Raw genomic sequence first — 16,608 nt, forward strand, 5'->3', positions numbered from 1 at the left:
CTGTGTTACAGCAGAAGCACAGACCTGTCATCAGTCTTGAGGTGCTGGGGGGCCCCCTGCCCTAGTCCCTGGTACAGGTTTGACAGTGATGGATCAGAAATTGCTCTGAGCAGCCACCTGCAAAGAGCCACAGCAGCTCCTTAATTTGAGGATCACTAAGAGACCTGCTGGAGCGTTTGCATCCCCACATCACAAGCACACAATATCACAGATTAGTTAAAAAATCTTCAGAAATCCCAAGAACAGCCTAATTAATGAAACAGAAGTCAACACAGGCTTCTTAACATTTATTAATTAATTTATCAGTGCAAAGCTGCTAATTAATGTCACGCTTGGCTGCAGCACAGTAGGAAACCTGCCAGCCACCACGAGCATTTGACAGCCTTGCAGATATGAAAAATGCCAGCTACACCTCCAGGAGGGTACACAGAAAGTACAACCCCATGTGATTCAAATCCTTCATCCTTCCTCCTCTTCCTCAGCCAGCAAGATGCTTGTGAGCTGCTCCTCAGAGACAGTGAGTTCCTGGCAGGCTCCCATGGCCTGGCTGAGGTAGACGGCGAGTATGTGTTTGCACTGCAAAGTTAACGGGAATGTCGTGCTCTGCCTGGACCAGGGATCCATCCTGGCCAGAATGGGTCTAATAAACCACATGGTCCCCTCCTGGCATGCCAAGCCCTGGCACAGGTGGTGCTCTGTTTGCCCCAGTTCTGCCACCAGGATAATGTAACGCAGGGATGTGACACAGAAATGTGCCCTGGCTCCTGACACCCTCCCCACAACGGCAGCCAGCTGAGCCCTCCCTCACTGGCACCAGGTGAACTGCACCCCTCCATCAGCCAGATTCCATGTGGCAGTTCCATTAGTGGCACAAGCCCTTGTCCCAGGAGATTGGGGATTATAAATCTCTTGAAAGTCGGAACAGGAGTGCATCATGAACAACAAAAGCCCTCCCCAGCCCTAGTCCCCTCACCAGCTGCAGCTCTCGGAGGCCAGTCACACAGTGGGTCAGGCTCAGCCTGCATGGCCAACTCAACACTCGTGTTTGCTCCCTTGGAACTTTCAGGCTGCTCATGGAGCAGAGCACAGCCTTCTCCCCTGCTCCTTGTCCCGGCCCCAGGCTGAAGCAGAGAACTCACCAGAAGGCTCACGCTCTTCTGCAGCACAGAGAACCCGAAAGCAGGACATGTGCAGAAGTGGCAGGAGCTGTAGCAGGTGTAGAGTTTCCCTGAGCTCCCAAGGACCTGAAACAAAGGCAGCCAAGGGGTCAGAGGCAGCATTCCCTTTTAAATTGTCTCGCTCAACCTGGACCTGGACTGAGCCCTCCCACCAATGATTCCCAGCTCACAGCTGGCAGGTGTCACAGTACAAGTGTCCCCAAACACTGCAGTGACCCAGCTAAACTTGAGGCTCCTCAGATTCCCCATGCTCTCTACAAGCTTCTCTCCCCACAGGTAAGGAAGTGCTCCTGCACCTCTGCTTGCACAGACCCCCAGCTCCAGTGACTTGTCTGCTGCCAAGGGACCAGGAGAAGGGCAGTGGCACCATCCCTGATCTCCCTGTGAGCTGCCAGCCCCTCCAGTGAGCTCCCTCCCCCAGTACTGGCAGACTCCTGAAGATGACAAAGACTCCCTTGTCACACAAAGCCCAGTTGTGGATCCAGAGCCACCACGGGCCTGGCGATGGAAGGAGAGCAGCAGGGAGCACTTGCAGTGAGGCCTTTCCTTTTCTAACCACCTCCAGTGGCTGGAGGCTGCGAAGGCTCTTGCTGTTCTGCTCCCAAAACCAGCTGCAGCTACTGGAATCCAGATTTGTCTGAATAAACAAAGTTGAAGTCTCCAGAGAAGAAGCCTCCCTGCTCCATCTCTGGTTTGGGAACAGCACTGCCTCCGTTTCCCACATGCTGTTCCCCTGCCAGGCTGGTCCTGAGGCGTATTCCTGCTGCACCAGGGGCACGGGGTGCAGGCAAATGGGTGAGAGAAGCATTTGTTCCAGCACAGATAAACAGACAAGCAATCTGTGAGCTGCTGGAGCTGACTGCAGGATATAGGAAAGCCAGCCTATGGATTATTATTTCTCTTTTGGTTTCTTCGAGACTGGAAAATAGCTTTTAGAAAGCTACTTTAAGGGTCAACTGCTCTGCCCTCTCCTGTGGCAGGGGAAGGATCTGCACACTGCACACCCCGGGCTCTGAGGGCACAACACACCCCTCTCCCACACCAGGCTTTAGACTCTGGCTGGATTTGTGGCTCATGTACACCTAAATCCAAAGAAAAACACAAAAAAGTGCAAAGCCAGTGGAGCTCTGCAGAGTGCTGCTCCCCTCCAGGACATCCCTGGCACTCCAAGCCCCTCCAGAGGAACATTGTCCCTCCCAGTCCAGAGCTGCACTTGCAAGGGGAGCCTTCTCCTGCCCCCTGAAGCTCTCTCTGCACCCTTTGCCCAATAGGTAACATCCAGTTTAGGCTCTCCCACAAAAGTTTCTATGCCTCAAAATCCCTCTTAGTTCCAGCAGATCCGGGACACATTCCCATTTCGGTGGAAACCACTCTTTTTTCAGTCTGGCCTTTACCCTGTAGTCCAGGCTGAGTTTGTTTCACTTGTGATAAGCTTGTTTTCCTCTAGCCCCTTTGATTGTTTTTTCCAAGATGAAGTATTCCGATGGTGCCTTTCCTTCAGAAGTGTTTTCCTTTGAGGAGGGGGGGAAGCCACAGACAGACACTGCCAGATTTGGGCTGAGTTTAGCGTTCCCCCATCCTGACCTAGATGGCAAGAACAGAACACAGCTTCTGCCTAATAAGGCAGAATCTAAAATCCAAAGACTCAGAGAAAAAGGTGCCTCTGTTCCTGGCCAGCTGCAGCCCAGCCAGGCACGGGGGTGCTCTCCTGGCCCTGAGATGCCACAAGATTTCCTTCTGCCGCCCTCATCTCCAGGCATTTGCTGGCTGCACAGTGAGGAAAAATCCCCTTGGTGGTGTCCCTGCCAGTGTGTGGGGACACAGGAGGGTCAGCTGAGGCACCGTGGCAGCTCCTGCTGCCACCAGCACATACAGAGACAGGCAGCACCACAGTCTGTGCCAGGGCTCAATGCTCAAACCCCACACAGTTCTAGGAAATGAATGGAAAAAGACATAAAAGAGAAGGACCTCATGAAAGTGCAGGATGTGAGCAATGCAAGTGGCAGTTGGCAAAAGGGCTAAAGCACTGCCTCTCCCCCTGCTCATTGGCTTCACTCCACAGCTCAGCATTCCTGCAACTTGGGCAGAGCTAAAGGGAGCCCCAAATGCTGCCTGGTCACCACTCTGCACTTCTGCCAAATCCAGCACAGCTCCACCATCAGCCAGATCCACCATCTCTGCAGCAGGTCAGGGTCATTTATCCCTGAGCTGGAGTTACACGGGTTGGATTCAGTCTGCAGCACAGGCAGGTGTCACACAGGCTCTCCTGGGATGATCACAACTCTGAGGTAACATCAGCCCCTGAACACTCCATCAGTGCTACTCCTCTATGAAGCAGCAAGGGCATTAATGCCCAGGCATTAAAGCCCAGATCATAGCTTTCACTTGACAGAGAGGTCTTTCTTCTCCCATCTCAGCTCCTGAGGGCAAGAGCTGCCTACACTACAGGCTGCAGTCCTAGGGCCTGTCTGAGCAGAGCCTTCTTCCCCTGAAGCTTTACCTAAGATGTGCTGGGTGATATGGAAGTATCAACATTTCAGATTGGGCTGTAACGACCCAAAGGAGTTTCACAACAGGACCAGCCTCAAAGAGTACAGTTCTCCAGATCCAGCTGCAAATGAAAGCACCACCTCACATTCCACCTCAACCACATCTGGGTGCAAAAGGCAGAGATGACTTTCTGGGGAGTAATTAAAAGGGATGACTGTGGATGTGCCCGGGCAGCCATGGATGCCCCCCTCTCCCCAAGTGCACAGAGCTGGGCTGCATGTCTACACCACACACACAAATGAAGTGGCTCTCCAGTGCAGTGTCCCACCCAGAGTTTCGGTTCCTTCGACCCCAGATTGTGTTCCTGTCACTGCTCCAGCCAGTGGCCTCAAGGGAGGCTCTGCTCTTTGTTTCTGCATCTCAGACAGCTGCTGCTGAGGAAGAATTTCACAATGGGACCAACCTCACACCCCCAGAGAAAATATCTCTCCGGATTCCTCTGCTAATGAACTCATCAGTGTGGCCTTAATCAGCAATCAGGCTCCACCAAAGAGGAATGCTGCTGGGAAGCACACAGGAACCTGCAGGCAGGGGCTGCTTCCTACAGCTTTGTCCTGCATTAACTCCTGGTGACCAGCCCTGACCTACCTGTCCCGGGGTTCCTTCTCCACAGGGGAGCCTGTGGCTCCCTCTCCCTGCAGAGGCAGGAGGAGAGCAGTTCTGACACTTGCTCTCTTTCAGTGTGTTGATCCAGCTGTTGGGGCCATCAGTAGTTATTAATCAATGCCCTGCAAAGCTCTGCTTTAGCCTGCATGGCCTGACAAAGCTCTGCAAAGAAAATGTGACCATTCTGTGCCCAGTGGCATATTCAGACAGTAAAAAAGGAAAAGCCTTTGAGCGTTCAATTAATTATTGAGGCAGCTGCTGTCTAAGGGTGCTGGAAGCAGAGCTTCTTAGGCTTTATCAAATACCCACAGGCAAGCCCTCAATTAAAATCTCAGGCTGTGTTCTTGAGCACTGTATGTTTATGATTCATGACTCTCTGGAGGGGCTGTGCTCTCTCCAGGGCCCCAGAAGCGATAAAGACTCGATGTGCAAATGAAGCAATGCAAGCCCTGAACATGTGAGAAATGTTTGTGTCATTACCCAGGCCTGACTTCACAGCTCTTCTCTCACCCTAAATGACCCCAGAGCATCTCAGGACCTCCATTGGAGGAGAGAAGGATATTTAGAAATGTTCCTCTTGGCTGCTGTAACAGCGAGCAAAGAGATTTCCCTTCTGTGCTGTGTGAAAAGCACAGCCCCAGGTTCAGCAGTGGAGGGGCTGTGCTACCTGAGGGGGTCAGGAGTGCTAAGTGGGAATTGGGTGCTCCACCAAATCTCTCAAAGGCTCCTCTTTTCACCTAATGAGCCTCAGCTCCACCTCCCATCCTGTGCTGCAAGAGGAGTTTGATCTTTAGGGCTAAGGTGAGCTCTTCTCCCTAAAGTGCCATTTTATTAAGATGTTTCTGTGATTCACAGATTTGGCTACAAGTGAACTAGAATGAAACCCACAGAATTCGGCCTGCATCACTTCCTCCCAGGCAGCAAGGATCCTCCTGCCAAGCAGAGGTCAAGAGGTTTGGTGTGCAACAGGGAAAGCAACGCAGTGATGGCAGATAACACTCTGTTGTGTACAACTGGTCAAGAGGAAGAACTTCCTTTGTTGCATAGGATGAGAGTAATAAAGCAAAATTAGCAATCCCTGGAAAACTTCCTTCTGACTGTGACACCCACAAACACATAAATTATCTCTGACTGGCTGGGAGCCACAAAGAAGATGGCAGTGTACTGTGCTGTTCTAATTCTAGTCCGTGCCTGCTGCTCTCCACTATCACTTCTGAAGTTTGTAAAACACTGATATTCTCTCTGTGTTTATCCAAGTGCCCTCCCATGTTCTGCAAAGTCAGGAAAGTATTGGCTCACGTGCCAGCTGGAAAGCATCAGAAAGCAAGGCTGGAGAGGAGTGTGTACCTGGTACAGGGTCCTTCCACTGGGGGACGTGACTCGGGTGACAGAACATTGATCCACCAAATCCAAAGCTGGGACAGCACATGGGCCAAATATGAACCTCAGCCTGAAAGAGAATGTGTCTCTAGTTAGGTCACACCACAAAAAGAGGCCACCTGGCTTAGCCCTAGTCCATGGATGTGGCCCTACGGAGCCTGCAGCCAAAGCAAAATAAGACATGCTGGCAAAGAGAAGCTGCAGGAAGGAAATCCCAGGGGATGTAGCTGAGGTTACAGACAACAGGAGTGTCACACACAGAGCTCAGTTATCCTTGCTGCAGTAACTGTGAAACTGTCATTTGAGCACAACAAGCATAAGCAGGGATTTTACTGGGAGCAGCACTGGAGCACAGGGAGCCAGATTTGCTAAAGGGAAAAGGGGCTTGTGCTCTGGGACAGCTTAATTGTACATCCAAGCTGTCCTGGATGCATTGTCCTGGATCAGGTGATTGATCAGTTGGCCTTGAATCCCACCTCCAGTCATGGTCCACACATCATGCCTCGGAGCAAGGACAGAGCCAGGATGACACAGAGCTCCTGGAGCAATAGGAACTGCAGCAATGGGGCTCCTTCCTCGTCCCAGGGAAATTGGTTTAAACCCTGGAGGATGAATGAGTCATTTTGTAGTGATGGAGCCTCCTCTATCACAGTCACAACTGAGGGATAAATTATTCTTTCTCTACCCACCAAACTGCATAAAGAGGAAGCAGGAAACTATCAGGGAATGACGTAAGACACTCCACTGCACATGGAGCCACCAGATAGCAGCAGTTTTACATCACTAATCCAGCTACAAGCAGGGCTCAGAGACAGCAAAATTATCCCAGATAAACACCCAGGGGCAGCACGTGCTCATGTCCCTCCACTCTCCCTAAAACCCCTTTCCCCTTCCTTCCAGGCAGGAATGCACTACTGCACAGCATTTATGGATCAGAGAGTGCCTGGGATGGGGCACAGACAAGGCTAAGCCAGGTTTGCTCAGGCACAAGACTCTCCTTGGCTTCAGTGCTGTGAGGCAGCCCCACGGAGGCACTCACTTCTGTCTGGCCACTGCTGTGCTCCCTGCTGTAAAATTCCACACCAGCAAGTGGAAAATAAAGAGCTGTGAGTCCTTAAGGCACAGCAACTTCCATCTACACACTCCCTGCACATCCCTGCAAGGAGGATTTATCTCCTGCTGATGCCCTGCATGGGTATATGATAAGCTGTATGTTAAATATGGACATCTGCACCTTTAGCCTATTGTCCAGACAGCTTGTGGGCTTAAAAGTAATTCAAGACCCACAAATCCAGCTGCTCTGAGCGTGTTCCAAATTGCTCAGGGGCAACTCAGTTAACTTTGCAGACCTTTCATCCGCTGAGAAAAATCTGTGTAGTCTGGATTAGTTAGAAGGGTAAACAAGAAGAAAATCAGCAGTGATGAAAAGATAGCACAAAACATGAGCAGGAGAAGGAGGAACGTTTCCAGCTCCAGTGAGGACACACCAAGGCAGAGCCCTGGCAGCCCAGCAAGGCTGACCTACACCTCTGAGTCAAGCTCATTGATAACAAGCCAAGCAGACAGACTGATTCCAGGAAGACCAAAACTCCAGTTGCACAAACTCAAGGCAATGAGGACTGGCTTCATCTGAGGGCTGAGGAGGTGGGTGGGGGAACACTTAACGTAAGACATTCCTTAATGATTAGGCCTGGGACTAGAAGGGGGCTGAGTTTAATGAGTTTCAGTAACTCTTTCAAATTTAGGGAGTTCTTTTCTCATGTATATAATTTGATCAGCTTAACAGGAAATGCCCTTCAAGGACTTCAGAGATTTGAAAGAGATTCAGAAATTAAATCAGAATACTTCAGATCTGGTGGTTACAGGGGATTGATGGAAATCTGACTGCCAGGAGTTACCACCTGACCCTTATTAAACTTAACATGGGAATTTCTTTCCTTCTCTTTTCTTTTGTGATGAGAAGGAAACAAAAAGAGACTTGTCAAATCTAATCCCACCCTTCAAAGGCCGTTTTGGTCCCAGGAGGGGAGCCAGCACACCTTTCACAAGTGTTACCTTAGACAACTTTAACACAAAGGGATTAAGGCCTGAAAGGGTTCCTGGTGATCTCTTCTCCTGGTAGGCAGGAACACACACTTAAAGATAAATCTGAAAAGTCTCTTTTCACTGTGACACTGCCTTTTCTCCACCTTCAACACCAATTAGTGAGGGCTGATGTTGTGAAACTTGGATCTCTTAGGAGACTGCTTGGGAATGACTGAAATGTCCACAAGCTGCAATCAACACAAGGGTGATTACACTGACCTGAGAACAGCAGAAACCTCTCAGGGTAATCTTCAGGTTAACAATTCCCTCGTGCAGGGAGATGATACATTCACTTCTCCCTTTCTATCACACGTGCCCATGACTCAGAACAAGTGACCTCAGGGTGGTGCTGTGCTCACAGTGATGGGGACACAGTGAGATGCAGCGGCCTGAGTCACCCTGAAACACAGTCCACTCTCACAGAAAACTCATTCCACACCTGAGGGTGGACTCAGAGCTCAGGTTAAATCATCCTGGGTTTAAATTAGAGCAGGTTGTCACAGGAGATGCAGTGACACAGAGAGAATTCCGTGAATTTCTGGAAAAACCCTTGAGATGGTCTCTCTGAACCTGCATTTCCAGCACCAGCAAAACCACGCAGCAGTTACAGGTTTCATGCAGCACGTGGTCAAACACAGGAGAAAACCAGCAGTGCTGTGATGAGAGCTGATCACCAACTGCCCTTTCAGGATGCCTGGGACAAGAACTGAAGCAAAAGATACTCACCTCAGCAGCAGCTCATCAGGGACTGCAAGAAAAAGAAAAGGAAACGTGATTTTGCTGAATTTCCCTGTAGAGGCCACACAGGACTGCAAGGCTCTAACCATCCTCTCTAGCCACCAAAAAAGCAACAGGGAGCAGCAAAATTATTGCTATGGTAGTGCTAAGGCACTTACCAAGTACAGCAATCACCACCCCAGGGATTAATTTTAAAAAGAAATGCAGAAGCCCACATGTACTTTCTTTTATGATATCCTACTTTTAAAAGCACACAATAAAAGCCATGGGGCCTCAACAACTTACTCTGTCACTTTAAGGAGTAGGTTAAAAATATATATATATTGTTTCCCCTGAAATTCTTTTGGCAAGAGTTGAGAACTCAACTTTAAAAATGTTGTTCTTTTCCCAGCACAGACTTGCAGGGCGCCACTAGTTTATGGCTTTTAATGCAGCACAGAGAAACATCATGTCTTCAATTATTGGAACTTCTTGTTAAGCTGGAAAGTTACACTTAAAAAACCCAGTCTGTTTGTTGTACTAACAGCTCAGGCTCTGCTTGTCCAATCTGATCTTTCTGTTATCACCCATGGGACACAATGTACTATGTCTCCATGTCCCACTGGAAGATCTGGATTTTTTTACTTTAAAATCTTTTGTTCCAACAATTAAAAATATCCTCTATGACTTGCACTGTCAGTTTGAGTTTTCCAACTTTATTTTAATTCTCCAAAGTGGTTGATCAGTTTGTTTCCACAGCTCTGTCTCAGTGTGTGCCTGGGTACCATTGTGCTTTAAGGAGAAATACACCTTTAAAGGAATGTTGACTTTTTTTCTTCCTTAATTTACAACAAGATTTAAAAAGCTCTTTTAAAAGTCAAATGTAGATTTTGGATCTGCTCTAACCTGACAGGAGCCATGCTGCAAGTGTTCCAAAAAGCTGTCACTGGGGTCACCCTGACAGTTTAGACAGTAAGTGTCTGCCCATTCCTCACTCCCACGTAGTGCTCAGACACTTCTCTGAAGGCTTATTTGGTTGCTTTTAGTGCAGTTAAAAATATTCCTTCAACAGACACTTTCCTTAGGAAGAGCCATTCTGTGCTACTTATCAAGTAAACACAAACATTAATACTCTCTTAGCACAGATTACAGAAACAGTCAGTGATCCAAAGTGCAGGGAAGGTAATTGTTCTTAACTAGCTGCTGGAATTGGCCAGGATTTCACTGTTGGCTTATGCTTGTTTCATTCAAGCAAAGGGAAGTTTGTTCCTTGCCCTGAGATCACCAACACATCCCCCTCTGCTGGTCAGTCAAGCAATGGGATCAGGTTTATGAAGACTTCCCTTTCAACTCCAGTTTTGAAATTAAAATTAAAAGCAGCATTACAGAAGGCACAGCAAAATTCCTGCATAGAGGGACATAAATTATCATCCCTCAAGTGCAACCACATCCACCAGAAGATCTAAGAAGCAGCATTACCTTAAGTACCACATTCAAAAGAAGTGTCCCAACCAATCTAATTTTTGAATTTGACTTTGAGAAGGGGCTGTTCCCCATTATCTGTGCTTCACATCCCTTTGTGTTGTCTCCACACAGGGATACAAAGGTGAAGCCCATCCCTGAGGCAACAGGGTCTGCAGAGGATGCAAACAAGGGGTGGCCAAAGACCCTCATCACTGCCTAGGTCTGACAGTGGCATTACTGGCCACTGTCTGCTGGGATCATCCTGCTTTTCATTTACATACCATGTGAGGTCTCCTGAAAAGCCTTTTTGATCTCTTTCAGAAGCTCTTCTGCTACTGCTGGCAAGGTACTGCCCATCCCACTGGCACTGGACTCATCCCTGGAAGCGAGAACAGGAGAAAGTGGGAAATCATTAAGGTCACTGTGGATCCCACAAACCAGGAGGGTGTATCCAGGCAGTGCTCTATCCCAATCCAGCAACAAGGCCAAGGAAGGGCATCCTCAGCAACTTGTAAAATGTGTTTTTCACACGTTCTGGGAACATGGGATTCCTCACAAACACGAGGGTCTCTCTCAGATGCCCACAAGCACACACAGGTCCCATGGAGGGGACCGAGGGCACAGGGATGGGGACAGGGGGAGGCTGTGCCTGGAGTGTCCCGGTTCCCTGCACAGCCCTGCCGGCCTTGGCTGCCCCGGAGGATCCCTCAGGGAATGGCTGCTCTGCACTGTGGTCCCCAGGGGCTTCCGGGGCTATTTAGAGCCACCCGTGCTGGGACAGCGACCCCGGGTCACAGAGCCACAGGATGGGTCAGGCTGGAAGGGGCCACAGTGGCTTGCCTGGTCCCACCCCCCTGCTCCGGCAGGGCCATCCCAGAGAACATGGCACAGGATTGTGTCCAGGTGGTTCTGGAGTATCTCCAGTGAGGGAGACTCCACAGCCTCTCTGGTCTCTGTTCAGTGCTCGGTCACTGCACAGCGAAGAAGTTCTTCCTCATGTTCAGGTGGAGCTTCCTGAGCATGAGTTTTTGTCCCATTGCTCGGCACCCCCGAGCAGAGCCCGGCCCATTCTTTGACATCCCTCCTTTAGATATTTATACACATCAATGAGGCCCCCTCTCAGCCATCTCTCCTCGAGGCTGAACACCCCCGGCTCCCCCAGCCTTTCCTCGCTGGAGAGACGCTCCAGCTCTCCATCCCCTCGCTGCCCCGCGCGGTTCCCGCTCCAGGCGCTCCGTGTCCCTCCTGCCCTGAGGAGCGCGGCAGCGGACACGGCGCTCCAGGTGACCCTCCCCGGGGCTGGGCAGGGGGGATGGAACCCCTCCCTGACCTGCCGGCGACGCTCTTCCCAGCGGGAGCAGATCCCGATCCCGCTCCGGTGCCCGCCTCCGGTGACGCCACTGTCGGCGCGCGCTCTTAAAGGGCCCGCGCGGGATGGCGGCGGTGCCGCGGGCCCTGTCCCGGCTGCGGCCCCGGCGCTGCCCCGCCGTGCTCCGGCCCTGCCCCGCCAGGCCCCGGGGACAGCGCGGCGGCACCACCGGCACCGGCACCACCACGGCGTTGGCGCGGCCGCGCTGGGCCCGCCCGGCCGGCGCTGCACTGGCCTTCCTGGGAGGTGAGGAGGCCGCGGTCACCTATCGCCGCTGACCATCACCCATCCCCGGTGACTCCATCGCCGGTGACTCCGTACTCAGTGACTCCATCCCCCTGTCCCCGCAGGGCTGTCGCTGTTCCCCCGGGACGCCGAGGAGGAGGAGGGCGAGGACGCGATCATCCTGCTGCTGAAGAAGGCCAAGGTGAGGCGCGGGGCCCGCGGGCGGTCGGGGCGCGGGGCCCGGCGCTGACCGGCCCCGGGTCCCCCCAGCTCAGCGTCATGAAGGGGGAGCTGGCGGAGGCCGAGCGGCTCCTGCACCAGGCCCTGCGGCTGTCGCACCAGGAGGACAACAGGCAGGCCATCGCCTACACCTACAGCGTGGTAAGGGCCTGCGGGACACAGGTGCCCCCGGGCAGGGAGGGGTTGTGCCGGATTCCGGACCTGCGGTGCAGCTGGAGGGAGAAACAAAAGCAGCTGAGTTGAGGCTCGTCCCTGCTACTGTTGCCTAAAAGCGGCACTTGTAAGAAACTTCTAAAACTCAACTTGTGAGTTTTAGAAATCAGGCATTCTTTAATCGGTGCCAAGGGCACTGGTAATCGTTTCACCAAAGTGCACACCGAGGTATCTCCACTACAGCTCATATGTCAGCATTATGTAATTATTAATTTTTTTGTTCCCTGCACTCCTGTTACATATTCATGACACTTCCCAACACTTCTTAGCATATATGCATATCCTTATAAGATCTCTGAGGGTCTTCATTGAGGGTCTTGGTGGTCTTCTCTGTCTGGAGCCCCCCCAAATTCTAAGTGACCGCCTTCAGGACAATGCACCTGGTTAAAAAGTAACTGGGTGTTGCCTTGCTGACTGCCTAAACCCCCCTCTTTGTTGTTTCTGTAAATCACTTGGCTCACCTATCTGTAGTTTCTGCGCACTGCCAGTTCTTGTTACATCTCTAAACCCCAACATCACTACTTTTGTGGAGCTTCAGCACTCTTTGTCTCTTCCAGATGGCAAACGTGGCCTTCATGCAGGGACAGCTGGACAATGTGAGTAACTGGTTTTCCCTCTGAATTTTAAGATGTTGGCATTTCGTGCAGGATCTCGAAGCTGTGTAGGATCTCGTGCTGGGACAAGCTGCAGGCTGAGGGCTGTGAGGCAGAGACTCCCCAGTGCAAAGCAGAACAATCTGCCTTAGAACTGCCAGTCCCACAAGCACGTGATGCTGAGAAAGATGCTCTCACAGTTAAATTTTGAGCTCCAACATGGTGTGCAAGGGAAGGAATACCTCTTACTGTCAAATGGCACAGCTGAGCATTTAGGTGGCTGTCCCGAGGAGAATCTGGGAAAGCCCTGAGCACACACAGACATGGTAAATGCCTGGCTGGTATAGCAGTCCACTGGGCTCTGGTCAGCCTTTCACTTCTAACTTGATGCACAATGTAAATGCCACCACTTTGAGACAGGTCTCTCCAAGCAGGCTGCCTCTGTTTTGTTTCAAGTGCCATCATTCCTTGGTGTCCTCTTCAAAATTCTCGTTTCAGGCAGAAAAGCTCTACAAAGCAAGTATGAGCTATTTGCTTGCAGGGGACATGAAGGAGGTATGTTTTTCTGAGAAAGGCAACAAGATGGGGATTTTTAATTTCTTAAACACTCTGAGAAAGTAATGTTTCTGTTGGGGAGGTGCAGGAAGAATGACAGTTGCATTGTGTGTCCTCCTGGCAGGATGACAATGCAATCCTTGAGATGTCCCTCAAGCTGGCCAGTATCTACGCTGCTCAGAAACAGTGAGTTCCCTGCTAAAGGCATCTTTGGCTTTCATCTCAGCTTCACAGTGGCAGGGGTGGCCAAGCAGAGGCTCTTTAAGAACAGAGTGCCTGAGGAAGCTTTGATGTGACAAGACACCATCAGCTCAAAGGTTCCCACACACATATTTGCCTGCCCACTGTTGTGTAGCACAGCGAGTGGTTTAAGGACCAGCCCAGCTCAGGGCAGAAGCAGCCATGGAGAACAGAAATCCACACCTCCCTGGGCAGAGGCTTTTGGAGCAGTTGGTGGCTGGTGACTTGTAGCCTCATTTTTCAGTGAAGCCTCAGCATGGGTGGCCTGAGTCAGCCCCGGTGGGGGGAAGGGGGTCCTATCCACCCCCTGGATCCTTTTGCCCATGGGTCAAGAGAAGGGTTCAGGCCATGATAAAGAGAGCACTGAGGGGCTGCAGAAGGAGAAAATTAGCCTTGCAGGCCCTCTAGAATGAGGGGTTGAAGGTGTTCATATTTGTCCCTTCAGGGATGGAAGGAGCTTTGCTTTGCACTTTTCAGGGACAAATTAGCCATAGCTGGATACCAGTTCTGCATCCTGACCTTAGAGGAGAAGATTGCCAAGCAAAAGGACTTGCCTGAGGATGTCTTACCAGGTGGGACTGCCTTGTCTGCCAAAGGCTCCTCATTATCCTTTCTCCATTTTCATATCCTTGTTGTTGCTTTCCATATTACCTAAGCACCACCTTCATGTCAGTCCATTATCTTGACACTGCATGAGCTTCCTGCTCTTGTAGGATGGAGACTCGTGCTTGATCCTGGACAAGTGACCACTTCACTCCTCTCTGTTTGCAGCTGAAGAAAAGGCCAACACCCGTCTCCTGCTCGGGATGAGCCTGGACTCCTACGCTCGGTACCTCCTGAGCGTGAACCAGCTCCCAGCGGCCCAGAAAATGTATGAGAAGGCTCTGCAGATAGCAAATGATGTTCAGGGAGAGACTCATCCACAGGTGACTTGTACTACAGTGGTTGGACCACTAAAGAAAGAAAGGCTGATCTCTGGGGAGCTTTGCTGACATCCAACATGCCCAGCACTAAGTAAGGCTGTTTTCCTGCCAGGAAGGACGAGCATGCAAATGCAGAAATATAAGGCACTTTCTTACTGAAAGCTTCTCTGGCAAATGCTGCTTTTATTAGAGTGACAGGGGATGAATGTGATGCTTCTGCTGCCTCAGACTGCTGCACAAGTCTTGCTCTGAGGCTTCCCCTTTCCATCCTGGTGCAGACTGTGGTCCTGATGAACGACTTGGCGACTGTGCTGGATGCTCAGGGGCACCACGACGAGGCCTATTCCTACGTGAAGAGGGCGGCAGAGCTGGCAAGGGAGACTCAGCACCCCGAGGAGCACATGGTGCTGAATAACCTGGCAGCAATTCTGATGCACAAAGGTCAGTAAATCAATGCCCAAGCTTGTCACTGTGCTTGACTGTATTGTAGCATTGAACTATAGTGTTGGCTTTGCTTGACTAGTTTTAGTTTAAGCAGTAGGTCTGACTTTGTGAAGGCAATTCAAACTGAATTCAACTGCTGACCCAGAAGGTTGCCAGGGGGTCTTGTTTGCCTTGTCCTCTGTGTACAGTTACTGGCTCCAAAAGGACAGAAGACATGCATGAGATTTGTTTCCAGGAGATATTAATGCTGATGCAGCACTGTATCCAGTCATTGTTGCTGTCCAGCTGTCACAGGTGACAGCCCAGCAGGATATTTTCTGAATCTCCCTAGTTCTTGATGTGCTCCAAGCAGTCCTTGTCCTTTGCACGTGGTCAGCTTCAGGAGGGGACTCTGAAAATGGCTGATGTACCTGGGTAGCCATCCCTCTTTTCCCTCTTGCTACAGAAGACTTTCTGCAAGCAAAACAAGTGTACAGAGAAGCTCTCAAGCAGGCACAACAGAAGGGGGATGTTGCTTCTGTCCAGCATATCCAGGAAGAATTAGCCGAGCTGGCCAAGAGGAGAAAGGGCTCCAAATAAGTTTGGCTACAGAGTCCAACCTTGAGGTGGCCCAGGGCAACAAGGGCTGGTCAGCACAAGCAGCCTGGGACCAGCTCAGTGCAATTCTCCAGGGGAGCAGCAAGGAGGAGTTCAAGGACTGCTAAACAGGAAGAGCTGCTACTGCCCAACAACTTATCCCAAAATAAAGGTGTGAAATCTTAACTATGTGAATTTGTGGTGCAGTGTGTGGTTAGAGTGACCTACTGTGCTAGTGATTTAACTCTGACTGCCAGCAAAGGGCAGGCCTGGCCTGGTATTAATACTTGCAGTTAAGGAGTAGTTGTTTGCTCCTCCTGCCTGTTGCAGAAGTATTCCATTTCAAAACATGGCTGTACTAGAGCAAGTCATGAAAAGGAACAGGCAGGAACTGTCTCACTCTTTATGTGCTGGACAGCACAACAGGGGCTACACTTTTATCAGTGCTACAGTGCAGTGTGTTTGAACTTCAGGAGAGCATTCCCCAGGCTATACCTGCACTGTGACAGAGCTGTAACCCCGTGTCCTTGTCAAACAGGTTGCCTGAAGATCAAGGGTATTTCTTCAAAGCATTGAGCATCCAAAGATAGAACGTGCCCTCTCAGGGGAGGGTGAGACTGTTACCAAAACAGAGCTGTTGTCAGAAACACAACACTTGGCTCCCTTACCCCAGTGGAGAGCACACGGAGTGCCAAAGCTGTCCTCCTTCCTTGGATAGGTCAGTGTTAGAATGCTGAGGCTTCCTGTTGGAAAAGATGGTATGTACAAACCCAGCTCTGTCAGCTACATCCCTTCATGTGAATCAAGTATGAACAGCTGCTTTATACAACAGAATTCTTCAGTTCTGCCCTGCCAGGAAGCCTAATGTTAAAGACAGAGGAGAATTAAACCAGAAATTATCAAATTCCCTATTTAGTTAGGGTAGCAGAATTAACTAGTTCTGTCAATAACCAAGCATAATTTTAACCTCTCAGTTGTCAGAACTTCAGCTGGTTGGGACAACCCTCAGTGTTAAATGCATCATTATTAGTTCACTTCCAGTAGCAGCTTCAGCTCTGCTGAACTTAGAGCTAAGGCATGTGGGTTTTCTGGAGTAGAAGTTCACTGAAGCTGAAAAAACTTAAATCACGTACATCTTTGTTCTCAGCAAGCTCTAGGAAGTAAAAATGTGACCGTACTGACAGAAAAGCTCTGACACATTAAAGCCAACCTTTAAAGTTCTGGTTTTAGTTCTGAAGTGGCAGCCCTTG

General features: G+C 50.5%; 2 protein-coding genes across 4 annotated transcripts; one reads left to right on the forward strand and one right to left on the reverse strand.

Annotated features, from left to right (window-relative positions):
- Positions 1-272: 272 nt before the first annotated feature.
- ZSWIM7 (zinc finger SWIM-type containing 7) lies at positions 273-11,415 on the reverse strand. 2 transcript variants are annotated; one of them, XM_017821584.1, is made up of 6 exons: positions 11,311-11,415; positions 10,262-10,359; positions 8,526-8,547; positions 5,682-5,784; positions 1,140-1,244; positions 273-576 (listed from the first exon to the last, which is right to left on the reverse strand). In XM_017821584.1, the coding sequence occupies exons 2-6, from the start codon at positions 10,335-10,337 to the stop codon at positions 460-462; spliced, it is 423 nt and encodes a 140-aa protein (XP_017677073.1). In that variant the 5' UTR covers positions 10,338-10,359; positions 11,311-11,415; the 3' UTR covers positions 273-459. The 2 variants fall into 2 exon arrangements, with proteins under 2 accessions (XP_017677073.1, XP_017677072.1); XM_017821583.1 differs by lacking the exon at positions 11,311-11,415 and adding an exon at positions 11,149-11,260.
- A 278-nt stretch (positions 11,416-11,693) lies between these two features.
- TTC19 (tetratricopeptide repeat domain 19) lies at positions 11,694-15,553 on the forward strand. Of its 2 annotated transcripts, none has more exons than XM_017821581.1 (9): positions 11,694-11,776; positions 11,845-11,955; positions 12,585-12,623; positions 13,119-13,175; positions 13,300-13,361; positions 13,893-13,987; positions 14,187-14,341; positions 14,617-14,779; positions 15,228-15,550. In XM_017821581.1, the coding sequence occupies exons 2-9, from the start codon at positions 11,854-11,856 to the stop codon at positions 15,359-15,361; spliced, it is 807 nt and encodes a 268-aa protein (XP_017677070.1). In that variant the 5' UTR covers positions 11,694-11,776; positions 11,845-11,853; the 3' UTR covers positions 15,362-15,550. The 2 variants fall into 2 exon arrangements, with proteins under 2 accessions (XP_017677070.1, XP_017677071.1); XM_017821582.1 differs by having other exon boundaries at positions 11,700-11,776; positions 15,231-15,553.
- The last annotated feature ends 1,055 nt before the right edge of the window (positions 15,554-16,608 follow it).

Source organism: Lepidothrix coronata, unplaced genomic scaffold (assembly GCF_001604755.1).
Source record: "Lepidothrix coronata isolate B3197 unplaced genomic scaffold, Lepidothrix_coronata-1.0 Scaffold91, whole genome shotgun sequence".
Taxonomy (NCBI): domain Eukaryota; kingdom Metazoa; phylum Chordata; class Aves; order Passeriformes; family Pipridae; genus Lepidothrix; species Lepidothrix coronata.